This window comes from Vespa mandarinia, chromosome 2 (genome assembly GCF_050613455.1).
Source record: "Vespa mandarinia isolate Hongniang chromosome 2, ASM5061345v1, whole genome shotgun sequence".
Lineage (NCBI taxonomy): Eukaryota > Metazoa > Arthropoda > Insecta > Hymenoptera > Vespidae > Vespa > Vespa mandarinia.
Window position 1 is genome coordinate 6,889,887 of NC_140811.1, and position 25,109 is coordinate 6,914,995.

At 25.9% G+C, this 25,109-nt stretch overlaps 8 protein-coding genes and 1 long non-coding RNA gene across 24 annotated transcripts; 5 read left to right on the top strand and 4 right to left on the bottom strand.

Moving 5' to 3' along the window:
* Positions 1-103: 103 nt before the first annotated feature.
* Positions 104-5,293, bottom strand: LOC118439726 (cyclin-G-associated kinase-like). Its single transcript, XM_035861709.2, has 7 exons — positions 5,153-5,293; positions 4,399-4,460; positions 3,731-4,316; positions 2,865-3,652; positions 2,058-2,777; positions 632-1,750; positions 104-507 (listed from the first exon to the last, which is right to left on the bottom strand). Exons 1-7 carry the CDS (start codon positions 5,274-5,276, stop codon positions 400-402), a joined length of 3,507 nt encoding a protein of 1,168 aa, XP_035717602.2. The 5' UTR covers positions 5,277-5,293; the 3' UTR covers positions 104-399.
* Positions 5,283-7,378, top strand: LOC146873178 (cytochrome c oxidase assembly factor 6 homolog). Of its 5 annotated transcripts, XM_085655136.1 has the most exons (6): positions 5,283-5,418; positions 5,569-5,615; positions 5,931-6,016; positions 6,523-6,722; positions 6,958-7,099; positions 7,183-7,378. In XM_085655136.1, the coding sequence occupies exons 5-6, from the start codon at positions 6,959-6,961 to the stop codon at positions 7,279-7,281; spliced, it is 240 nt and encodes a 79-aa protein (XP_085511262.1). In that variant the 5' UTR covers positions 5,283-5,418; positions 5,569-5,615; positions 5,931-6,016; positions 6,523-6,722; position 6,958; the 3' UTR covers positions 7,282-7,378. The 5 variants fall into 5 exon arrangements, with proteins under 5 accessions (XP_085511262.1, XP_085511266.1, XP_085511264.1 ...); XM_085655140.1 differs by lacking the exons at positions 5,931-6,016; positions 6,523-6,722; XM_085655138.1 differs by lacking the exons at positions 5,283-5,418; positions 6,523-6,722 and having other exon boundaries at positions 5,487-5,615.
* Positions 5,476-13,191, top strand: LOC118439722 (uncharacterized). The gene is made up of 9 exons (XM_085655107.1): positions 5,476-5,615; positions 7,637-7,947; positions 8,067-8,953; positions 9,054-9,819; positions 9,909-10,305; positions 10,377-10,519; positions 10,597-10,748; positions 10,818-11,204; positions 11,285-13,191. Exons 2-9 carry the CDS (start codon positions 7,885-7,887, stop codon positions 13,146-13,148), a joined length of 4,659 nt encoding a protein of 1,552 aa, XP_085511233.1. The 5' UTR covers positions 5,476-5,615; positions 7,637-7,884; the 3' UTR covers positions 13,149-13,191.
* On the bottom strand, positions 12,600-15,467 carry LOC146873179 (uncharacterized). Its single transcript, XR_014981825.1, has 2 exons — positions 15,388-15,467; positions 12,600-13,720 (listed from the first exon to the last, which is right to left on the bottom strand). It is a non-coding gene; the product is annotated as an uncharacterized LOC146873179 (long non-coding RNA).
* Cbs (cystathionine beta-synthase) lies at positions 15,290-17,995 on the top strand. Of its 6 annotated transcripts, none has more exons than XM_085655118.1 (8): positions 15,302-15,397; positions 15,545-15,595; positions 15,928-16,019; positions 16,134-16,243; positions 16,319-16,668; positions 16,777-17,030; positions 17,118-17,388; positions 17,546-17,995. In XM_085655118.1, the coding sequence occupies exons 1-8, from the start codon at positions 15,353-15,355 to the stop codon at positions 17,993-17,995; spliced, it is 1,623 nt and encodes a 540-aa protein (XP_085511244.1). In that variant the 5' UTR covers positions 15,302-15,352. The 6 variants fall into 6 exon arrangements, with proteins under 6 accessions (XP_035744139.1, XP_085511244.1, XP_085511246.1 ...); XM_085655120.1 differs by having other exon boundaries at positions 15,308-15,397; positions 15,545-15,570; XM_035888246.2 differs by lacking the exon at positions 15,545-15,595 and having other exon boundaries at positions 15,290-15,397.
* Positions 17,545-22,795, bottom strand: Trs33 (trafficking protein particle complex subunit Trs33). Of its 5 annotated transcripts, none has more exons than XM_035888255.2 (4): positions 22,716-22,795; positions 19,189-19,315; positions 18,932-19,105; positions 17,545-18,826 (listed from the first exon to the last, which is right to left on the bottom strand). In XM_035888255.2, exons 3-4 carry the CDS (start codon positions 19,055-19,057, stop codon positions 18,425-18,427), a joined length of 528 nt encoding a protein of 175 aa, XP_035744148.1. In that variant the 5' UTR covers positions 19,058-19,105; positions 19,189-19,315; positions 22,716-22,795; the 3' UTR covers positions 17,545-18,424. The 5 variants fall into 5 exon arrangements, with proteins under 5 accessions (XP_035744148.1, XP_085511258.1, XP_035744147.1 ...); XM_085655132.1 differs by having other exon boundaries at positions 18,932-19,129; XM_035888254.2 differs by having other exon boundaries at positions 18,932-19,092; positions 22,716-22,793.
* On the top strand, positions 19,883-21,401 carry Mpi (mannose phosphate isomerase). Its single transcript, XM_035888250.2, has 5 exons — positions 19,883-20,200; positions 20,268-20,583; positions 20,670-20,837; positions 20,909-21,111; positions 21,192-21,401. Exons 1-5 carry the CDS (start codon positions 19,883-19,885, stop codon positions 21,393-21,395), a joined length of 1,209 nt encoding a protein of 402 aa, XP_035744143.2. The 3' UTR covers positions 21,396-21,401.
* On the bottom strand, positions 21,494-22,744 carry LOC118451564 (uncharacterized). Of its 2 annotated transcripts, none has more exons than XM_085655134.1 (2): positions 22,185-22,744; positions 21,494-22,089 (listed from the first exon to the last, which is right to left on the bottom strand). In XM_085655134.1, exon 2 carries the CDS (start codon positions 21,956-21,958, stop codon positions 21,650-21,652), a length of 309 nt encoding a protein of 102 aa, XP_085511260.1. In that variant the 5' UTR covers positions 21,959-22,089; positions 22,185-22,744; the 3' UTR covers positions 21,494-21,649. The 2 variants fall into 2 exon arrangements, with proteins under 2 accessions (XP_085511260.1, XP_085511259.1); XM_085655133.1 differs by having other exon boundaries at positions 22,181-22,744.
* LOC118451562 (solute carrier family 66 member 2) lies at positions 22,610-24,080 on the top strand. Of its 2 annotated transcripts, XM_085655128.1 has the most exons (5): positions 22,610-23,037; positions 23,100-23,236; positions 23,322-23,538; positions 23,619-23,703; positions 23,770-24,080. In XM_085655128.1, exons 1-5 carry the CDS (start codon positions 22,844-22,846, stop codon positions 23,809-23,811), a joined length of 675 nt encoding a protein of 224 aa, XP_085511254.1. In that variant the 5' UTR covers positions 22,610-22,843; the 3' UTR covers positions 23,812-24,080. The 2 variants fall into 2 exon arrangements, with proteins under 2 accessions (XP_085511254.1, XP_035744144.1); XM_035888251.2 differs by having other exon boundaries at positions 22,843-23,037; positions 23,619-24,073.
* Positions 24,081-25,109: the final 1,029 nt, after the last annotated feature.

Genomic DNA, 25,109 nt, shown 5'->3' on the forward strand with positions numbered 1-25,109 from the left:
AAACTTAAAATAATGAAAAGGGACAGTTAAAGAATATTGTTATTTATCTTTGTAGTTAAAGTTATCATTGTAAAATTATAAATAGGGACAAAGAATTACGAAATTTTGGGCGGAAAATATTTTATATATTTCGAATCTTTTAATTTATATTTGCCTTATATACATATATGTTAAACATTACATTAACTAGACTCCTAATAGAAATAATGTAATTTTACACAGTATTTAATAAAATACCGATTTGATTTTGTTCCTGACCATAGCTAATACTTGGAATGCAATATAGAATTATGTTACATTAAACGAAACAGTTGTAATATAATATATTTTTAGCTTGTCTTTCTAAAACTTATGACGGTAATAGAGATAAATTTGCACCCTTAACAATGATTTCAAGAATTAACTAAATAAGTTTTGTTGAGATGTATCATTTTCAAATGCGGTCCAAGCATTATTTAGTTCCATAAATATTAATTTTGCTATATTTTCATTTGCAGTTCCTGTTTGCTGTAATATAATAACGATAATTAATATAACCATTAGTCTATAGATAAAATAATCAATGAATAAAATTTAAAAGAAACGATTAATAAATTAATTATATTGATAATATATTATATAATATAAATACCTTGTCAGGATGTACAGCCAGGCATGCTTTCCTATATGCCTTCTTAACATCAGCAGCAGTAACTAATTGATGCATTTCATAACGTTGCCATCTTTCAGCTTCAGGCCATAAAACCGTATGTAATGAACAAAGAAGAGCGCGTAAATTTCCTTTTTTTCCTTCAGTCCATTCTGTAACTTTTAAGCGATCTGGATCCATTGTTTTAGCTGCTTCTACTTTGCGCATTTGATTTATTGTTTTTGGGCTATCCTTTTCTGCTTTTCGGGAGCTAAAAAAATTGTATCCTTGACTACCAAGTAAGTCTTCAAACGCATCACCACTTGTTTTTGTTGATTTATTGCTGAATGCATTGATATCACTGCTACTCGCGTCATTAGTTGTATTAGATTTGTGCATACTAGGACTTGAATGAATGGGAGTACTAGCAGGAGCTGGACTAGCAGATTGAGGTGTATTAGAATTTCTTGGTGTTCCATTCCAGCTAGATGTAAGACCTGTTCCTAATGACCCAGCAAGATTTGCAAATGGATCTTTATTTTGTGCTGCAAAATTTGGTACACTTGCATTTCGTGGGAAGTTCTCTTCGACATTTGGCACCTTTGATACATTTGATTTTGAATTTGTCAGACCTCCAAGAAAATTACTTGAAGAGGTATCACTCAAAGGATCAAACAATATTTCAGTTGTTTCTTTAGCTACCGACTGGTTCTGATCAAAAAGTAGATTACTCACATTAACATTACTCCTACTACTTTCAATTTTAACAGACTGATCATTTCCAAATAATAAGTCATTTTGTACAGCATCATTAATTGTAGATAGGGAGCTTTTCGTTGTTTCTTGCTGAGTAAACACACCAAATCCTCCCAAGAGATCATTTTCATTTTGACTAGAACTAGAGAATATATCAAATCCTGAATCCATAGCAGGTGTAAGATTAGGATTATTAACAGTATTGCTATCTGAAAGTCCTAGATTTAATAAATCAGCTTCTTGAAGTATATCATCCTTTTTATCTTCTTTTTCTTGTATAGCATTTTGTATGGGAGATATTTCCTCTTGCACCATGTTATCAATTGATGTTTCAGGCACAGACTCTGGTGTATCATTATTTTCAGTCTAAAGTATACATAATATTTTTTAATATAAGAATTCATACGTATTTATATTATATTATAGTTTTTTTCAACCAAATTTAAATAACACATTCTATGAAGTAAATATAAAATTAAAATAAACAAGTGTGTGTATATGTATAGATCTAAAAATATCTTACTGAAAAATTTTAATAAAAATATTCATAGAAATAAATGCTACTCTTAGAATATATTATCAAAGTTTGGTTATATAAGAACCCTAGAATATTCTACATATTTTCTATTTTTAATATCCCTTACTTTCGAAATTTAAAAAAATAAACATTTACCTTTTCTACACTAGTTCTGAAGTTCTCTAATGTTTCTTCCATCTCCAATGTTGATCCAAATAAAGGATCAGGTACAAGTTTGGAACTTTCTTCTGCTTCCCATGGAGCTGGTACTCTAGATAATTTTGAATTGTTTTTACCAAACATAACATTTAAAATAATACGAAATTTTCCTCCAACTTCTGGAACTTCATCTAAATCCTGTTTATCAAATATCAAAGCATTTTCATTTAAAGACACATAACCTGTATGAAAATGCAATGAAGCAATTTTAATTCCAATAACACGTCCAAGCTGTTGCCTCGCATGAAATAAAACAATTGTAACATCTCCACGAACTGTTGCGTCTCCTATTATTATGCATACTTTTCCTTCCATCATACCAAATAATCTCATTTCTTCGTATATTTGTCGCTTAGTCGAAAAGACTTGTGCACCATTGCTATAAATCTCAATGTAAGGCCTACAGCCATCTTTTGCTCTTGTAAATAATGGTACTGGCTGTATAACAAGAGAGCGAAGTATTAAAGGCTTAGTATGAGGAAGAGTACCATTGCTAAGAAAAGTCATATAATTAATACAGCGCAATTCGGATGATTGCAAATGTGGGGGTAAACAACGTCTTGTTGTAAATAACGCTATTGCTTCTTCACTAGAAAATAAAGCTTTAGCATAAATCAGAAGGGCACATGCCACTGTAGCACTTGCATGATATCCATCCTGTAAATTAAAAATGTTTATATAATAAATACTATAAAATTACATATATGTATATATATATACTAAATATTTAAAAAATATACTTACTGTACAATATAAAACTACAATACGATTAAAATCAGCATTCAAATATCTATATATATCTTGACAAATTTGATATAATGCAGACAATAAAGGAGCATTAGAATCTGCAGATGCATAAGCAAATGAACAATCTATATGTCTCCCAGGTAATCTAGCAACATTTGGTCGTCCACGAGATAAATTATATAACTGAATACGAGTTGGTGGTGGATGCCGCGATTGAAGGAAATTCCTTACATCTTCTACATGATTTGCCCTGTAGGCAGATTCTATACCATCAGCTGGATACGGCATTATTAATATTCGTGACGTTAAATAACTAGCATCCAATTCAGTTCTTGCCATACTTTGTTGTACAGTATGCATCACTTTACTAGAAGTATCCTTTATATTACGTAAAAAACTACCCGCACCACCCTTTAATGAACTAAATAGGCCGACTGGTTGTGCTACAACTGTTAATTTAACTGTAGATTGTTGAATTGGAACAGGCCTAAGAGGTGGCATTGTTGCTGTAGAAGCTGGTTTTGGTGGTGGTGTTTGTGTATTAGAAGGTGGTGTTGGCCTTGGAGGTGGAAGAGGTTTAATTGCAGTTTCCAGTTTTGGAGATTCTCTAGGATCAAAATTATTTGATTCTGCAATTGCTGCAAGTCGGTCTAATAACATGGCTGCTGTAAGTCTTTGCGTTGGTGAAATATTTAAACATCCTTTTATTAATTCGTGAAGACATGCTAATCGAGGATTAGGAGGTAATGGTGGATATTTAGCATTGAGAATTGCTAACTTATTACCTGTAAATAAGACAAAATGAAAATTATTTTGAATCATTTCTTGATGATTATAAACAAACAATCAATCAAAAATCTTACCATCTGGAAAAGGATGTCGCAAAGTGACTAAAGAATAAAAAATACAACCAAGTGCCCAACAATCAACTGGTGGTCCTATAGGTTCATTGTTCCATGTATCCATCATCTCTGGAGCACGATACATAGGTGTCGTACATTTTGCCATTTGGTCTTCTAAAGTAGCACGTTTTTGGGCATTCCATGATGGATTTGGTAAGATTTGATTAGTTGTAGTGCTTCCAAAGTCACATAATTTGATAAGACCATCAGATCCAATTAAAAAGTTTTCCAATTTGATATCACGATGTACAAATGGCTCAGGCTGTTGATTATGCATATGATGAACAGCTTTTGTTACTTGGTAGGCAATTTTACATATTTGAGCAAGTGTTAATGAATTTGAAGCAACATTTCGAAGTATATCAGCAAGAGTCCCACCAGGACATAATTCTGTGACTAGTAAATATTCAACACTCTTACTACTTTCTCTTTCTAAACATTGTGCATGCAAATATTGAATAATATTAGGATGGCCTGACAATTTTTTTAATACATCTATTTCTTGTATAATAGATTTGTTAGTATCCTCATCAGCTGCAATGAGTCTCTAATAACATAAAGCAAATATGTTAAATTCAAACAGTTATCTCTTATATTTTTGAATATAATATTCGAGAAAGATACTTTACCTTAAGTGCATATTCCTTTCCAGTTGAAACATCTTCTACTGCAAACACCAAAGCCCATCCACCTGTTGATACGACGTTTGCCACAAATTATCTAAATATCCATAATGATATATAATTTCATTACAACAACTATATGTATAGAAATATATTTTACTTGCTTTATACCAAATATATATACCAAATATTATGCATATATCCCTAAATATTTTATATAAAAATTATTTAATATTTTTATCAATTAACTTATATACCTCATTGTGCTAATTATTAACAATAGTTTAATAATTCAAACTTTTTTCAAACATTTTTCAAACATTTTTCAAGTGTGTTTATAAAAATAATTAATAAACAAAACCATATGTATAGTATATCTTTAAATTAAATATGTATTTTTTATTCTTTACAACCTTTAGATTTTATAGAAAGTACGGAATATAAGGAAAATAAGACAATATAAATTAATTTATCCATATTAAAAAGTAGTACTTCTTCTAGTATCTAGTATGTCTGAAAATATCAAATAATTCATACACATTTATTTGATTAGATATGTCAAAACATACTTGACACATGCCAGGTGGTTAAGTGCTTGACAACATAAAAGTTATACAAAATGATAAGTAATATTATTTTTAAATGACAATGAAAAAGAAGAAAATAAGAATTTTTAATGAATACAATTAAAAAACGTTGCATCTAAAATCATGATGGAATCAATGATAATTATAAAAGTGAAAGCATGCAACAAACCTACCTTCGGCGATTAATCTGTTCACACGAAGTTTTACATTATTGATTTCCAAAATTTGTCCGACATATTCATTTGTATTTGTTCCTCCATTTAAGTATCCTATAGCAGATCGTATATAATCCGACATGTTTATTTAAAATTCTTGTTGAATTATCCGGAAAGTTTTCTTTTATTGTAATCGTGCGAATAACTGATGCCACCCAGCCATATTGGCTTCCCCACATCATCTACGTAACGTATCGTACGCATGCTTACGAAAGTGAACGTCAGTAAGGCAATTAAAATTTTGAATTATATTTTGAAGAAAACATTTAAAAATCCAAAAAATTAGTCATTAATAATCTTAACTTATATATTTGTTCTATCAGAATTTATTTTAGTACCTTTTTATATCTGACTAAATAATATTTTTTTTAAAGAAATTCGATAATCGTTCAATAGATGGATTGGATTGCGCGATTTCGAAGTAAGTTAACACAATAAAGTTATATATATATATATGTCTCAATACAACTTTTAATCATCACGTTAAAATTCTTTGAACATTATCATTATATTTTTAATGAAATAATAAGTTATTTAATTTTTTTTGCAATTTTTAAAGATGCACGTATATTTATGCGCATTACTTAAAAATGTGTACATTTCCCATATAAAGTACATTGTAATTAGATGAATCATATATTTTAACAAAATTAAAATAATTCCAATTATAAATATACATTTCTAATTATGATGAATGTTAAGTAAAAATTTTTACTTCTTATTTAATTCAAAATAGGAATCAGAAATAGAAAGTAGCACATTGATATCTATCAGTTGATATCTTTTTTCATGTGCTTTTCATGTGACCAGATACAGAATTAGGTTAGTTCATATTTTTACACTATTCAATTAGAAGTTGGTTTACTATATCGTGTGTATATATATATATATATATATATATATATATATATATAAAACAAGAAAAATGTTTATAGTTATAACTTTTTGTTTACTTCAAAAATTAATCTCGTTGTTAATAAATTTTTAAAGTTTGTATATAACCTTATGCATGTGGTCTAATCCCAATAAAATTATGTTCACAGATTTATGTTTCATTGAAGTATTCTATATAAATTTCGTTATTTTATAGTTAAATACTTTTAAAATTCTATAATTAAATGAATATACAAAATAATTAAAAAATGAAACTATAAATTTATGTGTACAGGTTTTTATGAAGTAAGTTAAATCTTTGTAACATTTAGATTATTATTATTAATCCTTACTATTGATTCAGTATGTTTTACTTTAATGAGAATTTTGATATAATGGTAGTATATTTATAATTTTATTTTATATAGAGTAACATATTTCTTAACTATTTTTAGTTACTCAAGGTCAAATGTGTACAAACCTCTCGGAACATATTTAACTGATCATTTTTACTTGCATTTGACTTGAATGTTATACCTTTTTGTTTAATAAGATTTTAATTCATATATCATTATATCCACATGTATACTTAATATTTTATATCAGTGAGTGATAGTTGATAAAATAAATGTTTATACACAATCAAATTTTATAGGTAAGTTATTTTACCTATTAATTTTTAAAATAATTTAATAAATGTTTTTTTATAAATTTGCTTTATACATACATTAATATTAGAAGTTATAGATGTTTTAATGTAATTACAAAAAATATAGTTCTATTTTATTATACATTATAAATACATATACTTCAACAAGAATCTCTGAAATAATGTTATATTTTTAATAGTATTTTTAATAATTTTATATTTTTGAAACATTAATTTACAGAATGTCATTTCCAAATAAAGAAGATCGATTGATCTGTTGGAGTCATAGGGATGAATATTGGAAATGCTTAGATGAAGCAAAATCAGAAACGGATTGCAATGAATTTAGAAAAAAATATGAACAATTTTGTCCTTCTCAATGGGTAAGTTCTTCTAATAGGTAATTAAAATATATATTTCTTACTTTGTTTCATTATCCATAATAAGATCAATTACTATTGATCAGGTGAAACACTTTGATCGTAAAAGGGAATATCTAAAATTTAAAGAGCGTTTGGAGCTAGAAGGATATGTTCCAGAAGAAAAAAGTCAAACATCTTTTTAATTATAACTTACAAATGAATGTATCTAAGAGTAATAAGTTTATTATTTATTTATTACAATTTTCTTAGTTCATAAAAATAATAAATAGATACTACAAATATGTGTACATTTTATTATATTAACCACTTGTTTTTAACTACTATTATACAGCATTTTTTCTTTACTTATTTTTCACTAATAATGGCTTGAAAAGTACTTTGGATTCCACACTTTTTTTGTTACTCTTTTTTGAATAAAAACATATTCTACCAAATAATTTATTTTATGAAAATCTACAAAATGATATTGTAAGATTATTTTTAATTATATAATAAGCAATACTTCTGATAAAGAGTATTTTTTTCCCTATATTACAGGAGATGTGATTAAGAAGAAAGAAAATATTCTTCAAATAAATCAGATATACTAATACAATGTGTTGCTGAATCATCAATTTTTAATTTTCAAGAACAAAAAAATTATTTTGATAAAATAATGTGATAATATTTACATTCTCTTTAATTAACATATATAAGGATTATGCTGTTAATTTTGAGAAATAAAATTATTAGCAAAGTCTGCAAAGCATAATTCACATATTAAAAAACAGAAATTGTGCAATACAATGGATCTCTCTCATCTACTTCAAGAATTACAGATATGCAAAGAGAATGTTGCTATTTATAAAGTTAGTATGTATATTATACGTCCTTAACAACTTTATAACATTCCATATCATTTTTTAGTGGTACTATAATAATATATCAGAATATTATTTTAATAAGAATATTTAATTTTCTATTTCAGAAATTAATAACACTTAATCTTTCATTTAAACATTTATTAACTAAAAAAAATAAAGAAGAATGGCAATTAATATTATTAAATATAATGGAAGTATTGACTAGTAATCAAGATATGGGCAAAGAATGGATTTTATTAGCTTCTCATGCATTTTTCATATTACAATCAGCTCAATGTGATGCTGAATCATTGCAAAGATATTTAGCATATTTTTTAGAAGTAGATTCCTCTGAATTATTTTTTATTAATAAGATATATAAAATAAATCATCTAGAATTGTTCAAGTTGATCATTACACATGGTTACTTACAAGTTAATCAGAAAAAAATATATTCCAATAATGTATTGTGTATTATATTTAAAATTATTTATTCTCATTGTGTACAATATACTCCTTACTCATATTTTGCATATAAGATATTAAATACTTGGTTAAATAGATCAATATACACAGATTTTTGGAATACGAATAGTTTATTAATAGAACAACAGTTGGAAATGATTATATTTTCAAACTGGTGTAATTCAATTAATGATATTAATAAGCAAAATGCGACATATATTTTTAATACATATTTAAGAATAATGATAGAAAAATATAATGGGTTTTTGGAATATGTATTCAATTGTGTTGACAGTTTGTCATGGCAAAATGAAACAAAATATATCATATTAGCAGAAGTTTGTAATATGCCAAAATGCAGAATTGCAATGATAACATCAGAACATTTTTTATTATACTTGAGTACTTCATTAACAAAAAATTACTTACGTTGTGTGGGCACAAAAGTTTATATGAATATTTTGAAGAGACTGACTGAAAAAGATTGGAAGAAGTCATTTGATTCCGTTATAAAATATCTTGTTTATCAATGGGAAATAGGACCAAAGTAAGTATATAAAATATATGATATATTATTGGTTCATAAAATGATCTTGTTTTAATTACTACTTACTTTACATTGAAATTTAATTTATAATTTTTTTCAGCAAAAATCATAATGCACTTAAATCACTTTGTAAATATTGGCTTGAACCAACTATAACAAAGTACAAGAATATTCTATTGCATCTATGGGAATTATGTAAAGATTTTGTAGCACCATTTTTTCATTCGCACTTACAAAGGATAGCTAATGAAATGTATATTACTTTTCCACAAGATATTGACCTTATCTCTTATATACACCACAAAGATGAAGTTATAAGATTAAATGGTTTTGCAATCTACTGTTATCAATCCAGTAAATTGCTTAATAACGATAAAGTTGATCACTTTATTATAATTAAACAATTTTTGTGGTATAATGCAAATACCACATCAATATTCTTAAGAGATGGAATAACTCAATACTTCAAAATATTTTATACAAACGTTTTAAAAAGTAGTGAAAATTTTGATTATAATCAATATATCTGTGATATGGTAGATTGGTTACATGAATTCTTATTAGACTGTTTTGAACCTGGTTCTCGTTATCAACGTAAAATTCTTGGTTTAAATTTGTACAAAGTTGTCCTTTCTATAACTGATACATATTTTTGTAAGTATCTTATTGAAAAAGAGCATAATTCCCCTATTATGCTTCATAACAAATGCACAAAAGGAGATATAAAATGCAAGTTTACAAATAAAAAATGTTTATTGGTTCTCTTAAAGCTACTACAAGATAGTACACTTGATATAAAACAAACAGCAACTTATATTATTATTAATTATTTTGAGAAAGATGTTTTAACGAATACAGAAAAAAAAGTAAGAACTTTGATTTATTATTTAACTATTTTTTAAGATATTGTAGTAAAACGTGATAATATTTTAATTTAAAAATAATATAATATCAGGTAATATTTGATATGGGATTAAAAAATTGTAATTCATCTAAATTCTATGAAGTGGAAAGTGGAGCAGCATTGATGAAGATTTTGGCAACTTGGGAGCCTTTTAATACAGAGTTTATTACTAACAAATGTGAAAAAAGTGCTTTGTGTAATAATTATTATGAATTCTTTCTTTATGAAGCACAAAAGCAATTACTACAAATGAAAGAAGATATATTAAAAGCTATTGTTCATAGTGGATCTTTTTATGGTATCCTTACTGCTATGCTTAGCTCTAATTTTGAACATGGACTAGAAAATTGTAGACCTCCTTTAAACTTCATAAAAAAATTATTGGATTTCTTAGATGATGCTATAACTTTCTTTTTATCTATATTGTCATCAAAATCTACAACTACAAGTAAGAAATTATTATCTTCTTTTATGTTATAATGAAATAAGATCATTCTAATTTGTATTGATATTTTCCAGAATATGCATCATCATTTGCAGAAATGGGATTAGCAATTAATGATACAATTAAAACTAGTGTAATAAATGATGATAATTATGATGATCTTATTTTATCACCTGCACATCAAGTTATTGTATCTTGTATTTGGCTATCCTTGAAGGTATATTATTTTAAAATTAAATTTCCATTTTTAAATTAAATAATAAAATGAACTGATAGATTATATTTTTTATCAAGGTATCTTGTGAAATAGCTAATAATATAGGTAGTTGTATGTACTCTAATGAGTCGACTTCACATGCAATTAAGCTAATTGCAATGGTATTAACAAAATGTAGGCATAAAGGAGCAATCGAAGCTGCTGGAATAGCAATTGGTAACTTAGTAAGGTATTTCATTCATTATAATCTATTATGATTTTTATAATATAACTGGTAATAATATATATGGTATTTTAGATGTATATGCAAGAAAGATAGTTATGCTGAAATATTAAAAATGTATGTAAAAGATTTATTAGAAGATAAAACAACAAATACTTTGAATATAACTCGACGTGGTGCTGGATTTTCGTTGATGTTTCATAAAATAGTATCTAATGATAATCGTAAAGGAAGACCTCTTTTACATTTTTCTGTACAAAAATTACTATATTCTTTAGAAAGGTGGTCTGAAACTAAATTTGAAAATATTGAATATAAATACGATCTCCCATTGGCAAGACATTTATATTTTCTACGTACATTGGTAGCAGACAAAAATATACATGTACAGTTAACACCATATATGGAGCGTATTTCTTTAGTATGTTTTCAGTATTTACGATCAGAAATTTGGCAAATCAGGTAAACGATTACACATTATATGTTTTTCTCAAGATCGTTAATATGATTAATATTATCTAATCAATACTTTCAATTTTTAGGAACGCTAGTCTTCAATTATTTGGTTCCATAATACCACGCTTGGTAGGACAAAGTGCTGGTGGAAAAGAATTAGATTTTGGAAATGGATATTCTGTTAATCATTTCATCACTCATTATCCAATCCTAACAAATCACATATTAAAACAACTTCAGGTTTTTTCACAATTATCTGAAAATTCAAACACTATGTTACATGAATATTCAAATATTGTACATATCCTTATATTGCTTTCAAAGTTTTCAATTAGTGGTTGTGATTTCATTGATTATTTATCATATGATTTTGTAAAAGAAATGAAAAGTTATTTTTGTAAACTTCTGGCTAATCCTATTGAACATGTTAGAATACTTACTGGAAAAGCATATGCAGCTTTAACTGCATTTTCATGCATTAAATCAGAAATCGAAATATTGAAATTTAATGTTTTTTTAATCAAAAATGTTAATAAGATACATGGGCATTTACTTACTATAAAATATTTAAAAGAGAAATTTTTGGCTGAAGCAGAAAATATAAATTCATGTAAAACAATGGAATCAACAATTATCAATTCTGATGAAAAATGTATTAGCGAATATAGAATTCAAAATATTGTGAAGATCTGGAATAATAAGCTAAAGACTAAAAGCAATCAACAAATATATTATACTTTAGAATGCATCCTCATAGAGTTATTTAATTTGAAATTATCTCCATCAAATATTGAGTATTTTGATAGAATTATATTAGATAGTTTATGTATATTACATATGGAGAAGATAAAACCAAGTTTTTATCAATTCATAGATATTTTGACATATTTATATGCAGATCATATTAAATATACTGGTAATTTTAATTCGAAAATCATTGATAAAATTGTTCATTCTGAATATATAGAACAAACTATTAATTTTTTAACTCGTTTGCATTGTTTCACTCCAATTCTTAAAATTATATTACGTATTTTATTATCAATAATAGATAATGGCAATGCATTAGTCATTAATGCAATAATAAAATTTGTAATTACAACTTTTAAATGTTCATTATTAATTGATATTTATAAATTAAAATTAGAGGAAACAGTTCTGAATTTAATTCCAAAGCTTGATAAGGATACTTCACATATTAATGTACTACACTTCAAAAATATATTAATAGCAATATTTTGCAAAGATGAAAGTATCATATATAAAACATTATCAGCAATTTTTAACATGAGTCTTACTGACAATGAATATGTAAAAAATGAAGCATCAGAATGTCTTCAATTTTTTGTTCAACGTTTTTCAGAAGTAGAATCTAAAAACAAATTGATAATTATGCATTGTTGTCTTATATTACTGAAGAATGATACTTCTGATATATGTAATTCAGTTACTACAATTGTACAAAATCACATTATGTCTGCTATATATGGTGATAAAAAAATGTGTGAACATGACGAAATTATATACCAACAACTACTGTTGGAAATAGAGTATTATACATCGTTATGTAATTCTTTTTATCTAAATGATAACATAGAATTTATAAGAAAGTTCATAGGTCTTGATAAACTTCATACCAGGCAGTCTTCATTAGTTGAAAATCCTTTTGATCATGAAGATAATACTTTTTACAAAGAAGAAACAAAGTTCATGAACATACTTTATTTTTACATGCAATCTAACAAAAAATATTATCGTATGCTAAAATATGAAAGCAATACTGAAAACTGCATCGATGTGTCACACATCATTCAAAGTAAATGTCAATTTTTAGAAAAAACCGGTTTTAATCTTAATTGTTTAAGAAATTTGTTAACACTTAAAGATAAAGATTATCTATTTAAAAAACAGGAAACTTTGATATACGAGTACAAGAATAAAAAACAATAATATAAAATGTGTATCTGTAAAGCATTATTTTATAAAGTCTAATAAAATGATATATTACTATTTCAAATTCAATAAAATGATTTATCATTAAGGCTGTTCACTACTTGGTGGTTTTTTAATAATTTATGCCATCAATGAAAACAGGCGTAATTCTTGACCGATTTTAATGAACAAAGTCTCATTTTAAAGATGAAAGTTTAATTTACAGCACTCTTTCAGAGAATTTTTGAAAAAGCTTTATTTTCTTTGGAAAAAATCGGGTTAAAAAATGGTATTTTTCAAGAATAGCTTATACATAAATAAAAAGCTTTTTCAAAACTTCGCCGAAAGGGCGTCGTAAATTAAACCTTTTTCTTTAAAATAAAATCTTTTTCATCAAAATTGATCGAAAATTACTTCTATTCTCCTTGATGGCGTAAATGGTATTTTCGACATTTTTCGCGAAGAAGAAGTTTAGTACTGTGACGTCCTTTGAAATTTCCGGCAAAAGAGATGAAGCTCGTATCCCCATTACTGATTTCCATGTACACGCTTGAATGGTGTATATTTTATATCCTTGAAGTAGCAATTGCCTGTTTGGTTGTTGCGTAAATAGCTGATTCAGATTTTTTAAACATTTCCAAATATAAAGAAATGGGTTTCTCGATCCTTGCGCGGAGAAGCTACTCATTCGATCATTTTAATGAGCTTTAGCCAGATAATTTTATGGTAAAAATAAAGAAATACATGTCCAATAGTTTATGTCAAGGAATCTGAGTTTTAAAAATTTGTAGTTTTTTTAGATTTTATAGACTAAAAAGAGAAAGATTCTATAAATAATTGCAATTCTATATTGCGATTCTATAAAGCACATTGGCAATCATCTAGATTCGTAATACAGGAAATCTTAGGTTCGAGGCATAAATGGTTTTTTTATTGTATCGATGTAAACGAAAATAATGAATTAATTTACTTTTTTTTCCTTATTTGATAATTTAGTAAGGTGTTACTATCCAATCTCTTATATTTATTTTCTCCACTAATGCTTGATGTGAATTTCGCGATGATCTATGCTAGATAAGACATAGCAGCAGTATAATTTTATTCAATGACAAATGTATATAATTTATATACATTTGTCGATTATTTTTTCAAAATTAATAATTAGTGAACATATATATTAAATATTATTTTTAATAAAAATCGAGTTTGTTTTCACATTACGAGATTTTTCTTCCAGCGCAATTTTGTTATAGTTTCTTCTGAAAAAGTTCATTTCATATTATTACTATAATACTATAATACTATAATGCTATAATTACTATAATAATAATATGTAATATAATAATATAATAATAAGAAACAGAAGAATCTACTTGTATACAACATGACACATAATGAAAGTAATTTATGATAACAAAAGAAGGAAAATGTGTCATTTTACGTGATGGTTTGACATACGAATTCTCAACAAATCATATCCTTGATAATTTGGACACATGACCACCTATCTAATATAAAGAACATATAAAGAAAAGTACGAAACATTTCTTTTGTTTTCATCCACTATTGTTTCTTTTTGTCTTATTACATTATGATCATAATGCATTTATTTTTATATTGTTTCTTTCTCATGATCAATCAAAGCTAATCGTCTTTACTATTATAATATAAAATGTATTAAATAATATCTAGATGTATATAAATAATATTTACGTACATTTTTATTATTATTATTATTATTATATTATAATATATTACATTATATAATATTATTATTATTATTATCAGTAATAGTAACAGTAGTATATTATTATTAATAGTAGTAATAGTCGAAGTCGTAAAGAGTGGACTACAGGAAAAACCACGTAAAAAAAAAAGCGCTGGGAATTTTACTTCATAGGTAGTATGGAAATGAACTCATGTTCTAATTTATATTAAAATAATATAATATATAAATATTCACTAATTATTTTTAAGAAAATATTCGAAAAATTCTTATTTTTGTTGTAGATTTATATACTAATTCTTATGTGTCAATTATATTTATTATTTTTTATACATTTATCGTAAAACAAATAAATACCAACATCGTATCCAGCACAGATCACTGCGAGAAGCACGATACTATCAAAGAAAGATATATATATATGAAAGACTGAAAAGTGTGCGTTCAGAATCTACTAAACTATTTACTCTGCTCATATGAAATCAATTTATGTCGCATGAGAGGGGGGAATAACCAAACAAGCTTACATACCGATCTGATGGTGAGGACAGTGTTTCCCGCTTGTATTCGTAGTTCACATTTTGTCCATACCTCTTGTTGAAGTCACACATGCTTTGAACAAAAAGTAGTATATAGCCTTAAAAACAATTATTTTTACATATTGATAAGATAGTTCATATATTTGTAGTTGGCAGCATTGAAAGCACAGAACAGGTTAGCGTGGAACAAGTGTAGCGTGGTAAAGTGTATCTAGTTTTCTGGATTTTTGTAATTTATCTACATATTATTTTTATCATAACTACATAACATTTAGATGTTACTTATACTCTCATAAAAATTGTAATGTACTTTCATGATATTAATTATTGTATAGTAAAAACTAATTTATGCGATACCATACATTTTAAAAGTAATAAAAAGCAGAATTTTTATATAGCACATAATTAAATTAAAATTTCTTGTTGTAGAAAGTAAGTTATATATGTAGTTTTATTTATTAAAATTGATATGTATTAAATCGTTAATATAAACATTATGACAGATTTAATAAGTTTTTATATGCATAAATAGATTTGTGTAATGGAATTAGAACGTCCTGATCGATTAAGTCATTGCACATGGAGAGCAAATGCGACAAATACACCACATACAATAAGAAAAGAGTATGTACATATTTGCTATATTTACTTTATTTGTTTTATTTGCTAAAATAAGAAATATTCATTTAAAATTTTGTATATAGAAATTATAGTTTTACAAATGTTATAAATTTTCAGATTTTCAAATCGAAATAATGTTTTACCTAACATTTTGGAAGCTATTGGTCAAACTCCTATGGTACGTTTAAATACCATTCCACAATTACATGGACTAAAATGTGAAATATGTAAGTATTCAAATTTCATGCCCAAAAACTATTAATATTGAAATTAATATAGAATATTTGATTATTACATTTTAGTTGCAAAATGTGAATTTATGAATCCTGGTGGTTCTGTGAAAGACAGAATTGCTTATAGAATGATCCAGGATGCAGAAGAAAAAGGGATATTAAAGCCAGGTTCTACTATAATTGAACCAACAAGTGGTAACACAGGGATTGGTCTAGCAATGGCTGCAGCTGTTAAAAGATATAGGTGTATTATTGTTATGCCGGAAAAGATGTCCAATGAAAAAGTACTTACTCTACGTGCACTTGGAGCTGAAATAGTTAGAACACCAACAGAAGCAGCCTGGAATAGTCCTGAAAGCCATATTAGTATTTCTCAAAAACTTCAAAAAGAAATTCCTAATAGTGTTATTCTTGACCAAGTAAATTTAACATCTTTTCTAATTGATGATATATTTTTGGCATTTCTGTATGTGCGAGTGTTGAAAATCTTATTATATTAATAGTATAAATATGTTATTCATATATAGTATACAAATAGTGGAAATCCTCTGGCTCATTATGACCAAACTGCAATGGAAATTTGGAAACAGTGTGATGGAAAGTTAGATTATGTCGTAATTGGTGCTGGTACAGGAGGAACTGTCAGTGGCATTGGACGTAAATTGAAAGAATTACATCCTGAAGTAACAATCATTGCAGTTGATCCTATCGGCAGTATTCTTGCATTTCCATCTGAGTTAAATGAACATGATGTTAGTTTTTATGAAGTAGAGGGAATTGGGTATGTGATTTATAAAATTCATTATAAATTCTATTCACTAATACTTGTAAGTTCTATGCACTGTTTTACTGAAGTAATTTCTTTAAGCTATGATTTTCTACCTACTGTGCTGGATCGTAATGTAGTAGATAAATGGGTAAAAGTTAATGATTGTGAATCACTAAATGCAGCACGCATGCTTATCAAACAAGAAGGATTATTATGTGGAGGTAGTAGTGGTGCTGCTTTGTCTGCATTTCTAAAAATTGCAAAAGATATTCCTGCAAAAAAACGTGTTGTTATTATCCTACCTGATGGAATACGAAATTATATGACTAAATTTGTATCTGATAAATGGATGGAAATTAGAGGCTTTTTGGTAACACTTATAAAAAAATATATTAACAAATAAGAATATTTTATGCAAGATAGAATTTTAAATATATGATCTTTTATAAACTAAGTTTCATTATTATGTATTATAGATACATCAAGCTTGAATTTATTAACTAAAGAAAATTTATTGTATATTGCAGGACATACCATCACTAGATGAATCAAATAAATGGTGGTCCAATTACCCAGTTTCAACTTTATCCATAACTAAACCTCCTCTATTATCCAAAACAGCTACATGTCAAGAAGCTATCCATATTCTTAAAACCACAAATTCACATCAAGTTGTAATTATTGATAATGAGGAAAAAGTTAAAGGTGTTCTTACAATGCAAGTACTTATGAGTAAGCTAATATTTGGTGGAATTAAACAGACAGATTGTGTAGAAAATATTATGATAAAACATTTCGTAAAGGTCTTATCTACAACGACTCTTGTAAAACTTTCATTAGTTCTCGAACATGAAGCTTATGTAGTTGTTGTAGATCATATAAACAATGATGCTTTAGTTGGAATTATAAATCCTTCTGACATTGTTAATTTTATTTCTAGTAAAGACAATACTTTACAAACTAATGGATCCACATAAGTTTTTGTATATCGCTATTTTTATAATTTTATATTAATAAATTAATGGAACAATATAGAATTGTAGACATATGTAATTTATATTAAAGAATATTATGGTGGAGTAAGAATTAAATGTCAGTAATGTATCAATGCTTGAAAACTGCTAATTATTCCATTATGTTTATAAAGTTGCAAATGCCTAGACATTTATAAGTGCCAATAAATTATAATGTTACATAATACTTACATATTTATTTTACTTGTATATGTTAAGTTTTAATTCTTTACATCATTTACAATTTATAGAAAATTTTAGATATAATTGACATGTTCTTCATGTTAACTATAAAACTCATATCCATTACTAGAATATTATATATCTTTCAGACTTTATATCAATAATGTAGTGATAAATCATATGAAATGCATATTATCTTAGCTATACATGTTAAATTCTTTGTACTTGAACATGGAATTTGCAACTTGGTAAAGCTGACGTTTCCGCTGTTACAGTACTTACAATACCAAGATTTGCTAAACTACCTCGTAATAAACCACATGTAAATGCTAATAAGCGTGGACTTTCTGGAAGATATTGTTTAGTATTATTAGTACCGACTTTATCTAACAAACGAAATGAATTGTCTTGTAATACATATACCCCATGGTGATTTGTTCTAAGATTATCAATTTGTTTATGATATAAGCTGCACCAAAAATCTGTACATATAAATTTAATCATATCTAATTCATCTTTGAAACGACTCCATTCTCTTGTTAATCGTTCAATGATTTTATATCCAACACTAAATCCCATCCATTCCAATCGAGACAGATCCTCTTTACCTTCCTGTTAAAAAAAATTAGTTACTGTTCAATTCATTTAAATGTTTAACAACTTATTATCCTAATTATATCTTAAATATATATTAGTCAACTATATAACTTTTATTACCTTTGTATCTAGCGATAAACTTAAAACATAATTAACTATTTCAGCATGTAAATATTCAAACAAACACTCGTCAGCTTCTCCTGTTGATCCAGAAATTGTTTTGGTATCTATGACTTGTTGTTTCATATTTATGTGTATTTAATCGTCATAATGTTAATAACCTATAACATGTCACTTGCAATATCCCTTTAAATAAACCTCATCAATTACACAATATATAATTTTTTACATACATATATATTTAAAAGTATACTCACTTTATACAAATCTCATAACTGTCAACCTCAAATTATAATACAATTCCCGATATACAATTCAGATTATCGTGTTAATGAAAACCACAGAACAGATTAAATCAACGGTTTTCTGTTTTGAGAGCGCCATCTAGTTAAATAAATCTTATAATATATGAGTTTTATACCACGTATACATAATTATACGAGCATATTTGTCAAATAAAGATTCAATATTGCTCATATCAGAAAATTTTTATCTTTACTTAAAAGTACAAGAATTATTTAAATTTTTATATTAATATAAAACATGAATTTTCTTCTACTCGATAAGAAAACATCTAAATGCGTAAAGATAAAAATGAAAAATAAATATCGATACGAATGAATCGATAAAGATTGACGATGAAATGTATTGATTCTAATAATAGAATTGACATTATAAATCTCTTTATTATATTAAGAATATTTATTGTTTCTCATATAACTCGGTGACCGAATTTTACAATAAATAATTTTTTATATATGTTGGTAAGTCTACAGATATAATTAAATTTTTGATTGATATTAATTAAAATCTATGTTCATAAAAATGATAAATTTTATATTATAAAGTAAATATATCTTATCTAATAAATTGAAAGTAGAAATTGATAATTGATATGTCGCTTATTATATATGTCAATTGCTATATATAATTTACAGATATATTCTAAAAATGGAACTGATATGTGCAGTACAAAATTATGATTGGGGTAAATATGGTACAAACAGTATTGTTGCAACATTAATTAAAACAGCAAATCCTGAGTTTGTAATAAATGAAGAAAAATCGTATGCAGAACTATGGATGGGTACACATCCTAATGGTCCTTCATATCTGAAGGAAAAAAACATTTCTTTAGAAGAATATATACAAAAAAATACAAATATATTAGGAATTGAAGTACAACAAAAATTTGGATCATTTTTACCTTTTCTGTTCAAAGTTTTGTCTATAAGGAAAGCATTATCGATTCAAGCACATCCAGATAAGGTAAATTTATTTATATTACTAAATTATAATCTAATTCTAATATATATTTCTACATATTAAATTATAGAAAAAGGCAGAAAAATTACATTTGCAGTATCCTGAAATTTACAAAGATTCCAATCACAAACCTGAATTAATGATAGCATTAACAGAATTTGAAGCTCTTTGTGGTTTTCGCCCAATTGAAGAAATAAAAAAATATTTCAAATTACTTCCTGAATTACGAGCAGTAATTGGTGAAGATTTAGTTCATGAATGTATGATAACAAATGACTCTGAAAATTTAGTGCCTTTAAAAAAATGTTTTCACAGTCTTATGACACGTGACCATAATTTAGTAATGTTACAACTTGAACATTTACTTGAAAGATTGTCATATTTGGGTAAATTTGAATAATGAAATTACATTTGTAATTATATAATGCATTGACCAAATTAATGAGTTTTATTAATTACGCAATGTTCATAGATAAATCATCTCAACAGATATTGAATGGTGATCTGTTGCGAAGGCTTCATTTAGATTATCCTGGAGATGTTGGATGTTTTGGTATATATATATTTAATTATGTCACTTTACAACCAGGCGAAGCTTTATATCTTGCTCCAAATGAACCACATGCATATATATATGGTGGTTTGTATTAATAATTTATATATACGCACGCGGGTGAATAGATGTCTTTTAAAATAATTTTAATTTTATAGATTGTATAGAATGTATGGCATGCTCTGATAATGTAGTGCGTGCTGGATTAACACCAAAATTGAAAGATGTAGAAACATTAACAGAAATATTAACATATAAATGCGAGTCATGGTTTGCTAAAAAATTGTGTGGGTACTGCGAAGATAATTATACAGAGATATTTCAACCTCCAGTGCCAGATTTTGCAGTGGCCAAAATTTTAGTAAGCTTTTTTGCTAAAAAATTAAATATTACATTATATTATTGTAAAAATATTTCTTGTTCCTATGAATTTATTTTTAGATACCATCTGATAAAATGAGATATGAATTAATTACAAGAAAAACAGCTAGTATATTAATTATCATAAATGGTAGAGCAGAAACTCATACATCACAAATTCTTCACGAAGGATCTATTTTATTTATTCATGCAAATGAAAAAATTATGTTGAAAATTCTAGAAGATTACTCATTATTAATGTTTCAAGCATTTGCAAATGTATGAACAAAAATAAAAAGTCAATTTATATGCATAGGGTATCTTATTGTTATATGCCTTTTAAAATAATAATTCACTCAATTGTATACCTTGTAAGCATTAAGCAAAAAATTATGTATTTCTCTATTGATTTTAAAGTGTTATTACTCTTATTACAGACATTAGCAAACATTATATTTAATTTACAATCTATGATATAATTAATGTATAATATATGTACAAAATATATGATAAGAAAGTATAAATGTAATATGTTGACTTTAATATGGCTTCGTATTATGATAATGAACATAATGTTTTCCATCATGGCGATCATATCTATCACCTCTTTCAAGACTTCTACGATCCCAATTATGATTGCGACTTCCATGTCCCTGATTTTGTTGACCCCAATCATACGGTTGCTTACGTGGTTTATTGTACCATGGATCTACAATTGGTGGTTTCTTTGGTATTGCTCTTTTAATTTTCATGAATTCAATATCGTTTTCAGTAAAACGATCTTTAAATTCAATTTCACATTCTTCTAAAAATCTTTTTTGTTCTTCTGTCATATTATTTTCCATCATTGAGTAGTAGAAATTTGTTAATAGTCACAAATAATATAATATTGTTTTTATAAATAATATTATAAACAATAAATAATGTTTTTATCTTTTATAAAACATTTGCATAAGCTATACAAAAATTTTTCCACTTGCTGTAAATTCAGTATATTTAATCAGTATATTCAGTATATTCAGTATATTTAATCTATTTTTTAAATAAAATTAAATTTTTGGAGAACTCACATACAAGATAATTACTTGAATGTCCAGTTAATATTCGTGTTTCTATTTTTTTATAATATATTAACTTCGAATGAAAAATCAGACTTGCATAAACGAATGTTACTATTGTCGTGTTTAACCTGTTTATATTGATTATACCGAGTATATCTGTTTTATATTATTTTATATTAACAGAATACTCTTAGCTTAACAAGCCATAATTTTGAGTATTAAAACTGTTTATTCAATAAACATATACCACTTAAATGAATATTATTTATATTATTCCACAAAATCATATTAGAACGATATCCATGCACTCTATGTTTGTTCCAAACATTCTCGCTTAATAATACCTTCTAGACGAAGATGCGCTAATATTTCTGCGCAAAGCTACACTTATTAACATCTATATTGATACACTTATCGATATTTATGTATACACTATTGACTAATAAAAATTTATGTTTATTTTTATTTTTTACTAATATATAAAGAAAAAACTATTATGCGAAATATTTAAAATATGAAATATTTACATTGTACTTATACTCACTTTGCGCACGTATTGAATCATTGCAAATTGTCACGTAGTAAATATGTCAGAACAATGTGTACTATATATATAGTAAGTGTAGATTATATGTATATATATCATGGTTAAAAAAATAAATTTTCTTTAGAATGAACGATAATTACGAACAATTGACTGTCAAAGATGTAACTAGTTATGTTGCATCTTTAACAATAATATTTGGTGGTATCATACCGTATATACCACAATATAGAGAAATCAAGAGAAAAAGAGATGCAGAAGGATTTTCTTTATATGTTTGTTTGACATTGTTAATTGCAAATACTCTCCGCATTTTATTTTGGTTAGTTTCAAATAATTATTTAGTTTCTTTTATCTTCTTTACGAATCTCATCTTTTTTGTAGGTTCGGTAAACATTATGAAACACCTCTTTTAATTCAAAGCATTATAATGATCATTACAATGTTTATTATGATTAAACTTTCTGTCAACATACACAATAGAAGTCAAATAATTAAATTAAAAGAACGAGTATTTACAGGTATACAATTTTTATAATTAATCTAAAAATAAAAGAAAAACCTTAAATTAATTCTTACTTTTATGAAAATAATTCATTTGGATAGATTTGGAGACAAGATTCTTTTGGAAATGGACAGATTTCCAATCTTATTTGGATTTTATGCTGCTATTTGCTATTATGGGTGGAATATTAATGTATTGGTTTATAGATGTACCCATATTTGTGGAAATTGTTGGTTTCCTTGCAGTATTAATAGAGGCAATGCTTGGAATACCACAATTTTTACGTAATTTTTATAATAAATCTACGAGTGGAATGAGGTAAAGAAATAAATACATTCTAAATGTGTAACTGTTCTTGTTTTATAATCAATTTAAAGTAATTCACTTTGTAATTTTAGTATAACAATGGTTAGCATGTGGACATTAGGAGATCTCTTTAAGACTTGTTATTTTGTATTACGAGAAGCTCCAATTCAATTTGAGGTATGTGGTGCTCTTCAAATTATAATAGATATCGCGATACTAACACAAGTATATATTTATCAAAAGAATACATCAATGCATCCTCAAGTTATTACACGAGCTGATTAGTTAGTTAAAAATATATTATTAATTACGTTAATTTTTAAATACAATTTACCATAAATAATGAAACAAACTATTTTTGTAAATTTGTATCAAACTATCTTGTATAAACACATATGAAAACTAATATTACAAGGTCCAAAAAGCATAGTTGTGTGTAAAGTTTTGACAATCATTCTAATACTGACACTTGTTTAATAGTATTATGTAGACATTAATCTTTTTGAATACCAAACTTGTATAAATTTATATTTATTATTATTTAATTAAGATATGTGTCTTAAATGTGTATTTTAAGTAAAATATGTATATACATATAAATATCAAGAACTGAATATATTAAGAACTTGTAATTAAGAAATAAAATAGTGAATTAGATTTTTCATCAATATAAAGAAATGAAGATTTTTGAGAAAATATTAAGAAATCAAAAATTATATAAAAGGAATATAAATTATGTCCTTGTTTATATTCTGTATATTATATAATGTTTAAAGAATGATATATGGAAATGAGAAGAAGACAAATGATTATGAGTAATTAAGTCTTTCATATTATTGTATTTTATATTAAATTTAAATACTAATTAATGAAATATAATTTTTTTAAACATATTAAAAGTAATATATTAAAAACAAGTAAGAAATTATATTATGATTTTAAAAGTAATAAAAAATTCAAGTTTTGTAACTACTTTACTAAAAAATACATTAGTAATTGTGTACATCTATATATGAATGTATCCAATGTATATAAATGTATCTTGTTTTTGTTCCAATTAATACTTTATTAATTTGATATGTTTTTATGAATACGAACTTTAATAATTCAATGATTTTAATTATTAACTTTAAAACCATTAAATGGTTTACAAAAACTATTTTGATAAATTTGTAATGTAAAATAATTCTGTAGAATATTCCGGATCTATTACTGAGAATAGATTAATACAAATACAATATTTTTCGTAAATGTTACATAAATTAGTACTTATATCACATTACATTTTAATAAACAATGAACATTTTTAAAAATTTTATATTTTTAAAATCGATATATTACAAGAAAACGGATACATGTAATTTTTTAGTTACATTTGCATTATTATACAATGCCAAATTTAACAAAGTTATCAGATACAATTCCTTAACTTATATCTAGTATTAAAATATTTTTTAAATACATACATATATATATATGCACGCATATTTGTCTCCATATGCAGAATAATTACGCAACTAAGATTATTATATTTCTTCTTGGATGAAAATAAAAAAATGATAGAAAATTAAATTGCAGGGTAT

What these genes read in the sequence shown, in the direction of transcription:
- LOC118439726 (XM_035861709.2), bottom strand. Translation starts at nt 5,276, where the DNA reads ATGTCGGATTATATACGATCTGCTATAGGATACTTAAATGGAGGAACA. An exon ending in GAACAGATTAATCGCCGAAG is followed by an intron (nt 4,461 to 5,152) that starts GTAGGTTTGTTG and finishes TCGTATCAACAG; the next exon opens with GTGGATGGGCTTTGGTGTTT. An exon ending in GAAAGGAATATGCACTTAAG is followed by an intron (nt 4,317 to 4,398) that starts GTAAAGTATCTT and finishes TTATGTTATTAG; the next exon opens with AGACTCATTGCAGCTGATGA.
- LOC146873178 (XM_085655136.1), top strand. Translation starts at nt 6,959, where the DNA reads ATGTCATTTCCAAATAAAGAAGATCGATTGATCTGTTGGAGTCATAGG. An exon ending in AATTTTGTCCTTCTCAATGG is followed by an intron (nt 7,100 to 7,182) that starts GTAAGTTCTTCT and finishes ACTATTGATCAG; the next exon opens with GTGAAACACTTTGATCGTAA.
- LOC118439722 (XM_085655107.1), top strand. Translation starts at nt 7,885, where the DNA reads ATGGATCTCTCTCATCTACTTCAAGAATTACAGATATGCAAAGAGAAT. An exon ending in CAATGGGAAATAGGACCAAA is followed by an intron (nt 8,954 to 9,053) that starts GTAAGTATATAA and finishes AATTTTTTTCAG; the next exon opens with CAAAAATCATAATGCACTTA. An exon ending in TCAGAAATTTGGCAAATCAG is followed by an intron (nt 11,205 to 11,284) that starts GTAAACGATTAC and finishes TTCAATTTTTAG; the next exon opens with GAACGCTAGTCTTCAATTAT.
- Cbs (XM_085655118.1), top strand. Translation starts at nt 15,353, where the DNA reads ATGAGAGGGGGGAATAACCAAACAAGCTTACATACCGATCTGATG. An exon ending in CGTGGAACAAGTGTAGCGTG is followed by an intron (nt 15,596 to 15,927) that starts GTAAAGTGTATC and finishes ATGCATAAATAG; the next exon opens with ATTTGTGTAATGGAATTAGA. An exon ending in TGGACTAAAATGTGAAATAT is followed by an intron (nt 16,244 to 16,318) that starts GTAAGTATTCAA and finishes ATTACATTTTAG; the next exon opens with TTGCAAAATGTGAATTTATG.
- Trs33 (XM_035888255.2), bottom strand. Translation starts at nt 19,057, where the DNA reads ATGAAACAACAAGTCATAGATACCAAAACAATTTCTGGATCAACAGGA. An exon ending in GTTTATCGCTAGATACAAAG is followed by an intron (nt 18,827 to 18,931) that starts GTAATAAAAGTT and finishes TTTTTTTAACAG; the next exon opens with GAAGGTAAAGAGGATCTGTC.
- Mpi (XM_035888250.2), top strand. Translation starts at nt 19,883, where the DNA reads ATGGAACTGATATGTGCAGTACAAAATTATGATTGGGGTAAATATGGT. An exon ending in TGAAAGATTGTCATATTTGG is followed by an intron (nt 20,584 to 20,669) that starts GTAAATTTGAAT and finishes CAATGTTCATAG; the next exon opens with ATAAATCATCTCAACAGATA. An exon ending in TTGCAGTGGCCAAAATTTTA is followed by an intron (nt 21,112 to 21,191) that starts GTAAGCTTTTTT and finishes ATTTATTTTTAG; the next exon opens with ATACCATCTGATAAAATGAG.
- LOC118451564 (XM_085655134.1), bottom strand. Translation starts at nt 21,958, where the DNA reads ATGATGGAAAATAATATGACAGAAGAACAAAAAAGATTTTTAGAAGAA.
- LOC118451562 (XM_035888251.2), top strand. Translation starts at nt 22,844, where the DNA reads ATGAACGATAATTACGAACAATTGACTGTCAAAGATGTAACTAGTTAT. An exon ending in ACTCTCCGCATTTTATTTTG is followed by an intron (nt 23,038 to 23,099) that starts GTTAGTTTCAAA and finishes TCTTTTTTGTAG; the next exon opens with GTTCGGTAAACATTATGAAA. An exon ending in AAATCTACGAGTGGAATGAG is followed by an intron (nt 23,539 to 23,618) that starts GTAAAGAAATAA and finishes TTGTAATTTTAG; the next exon opens with TATAACAATGGTTAGCATGT.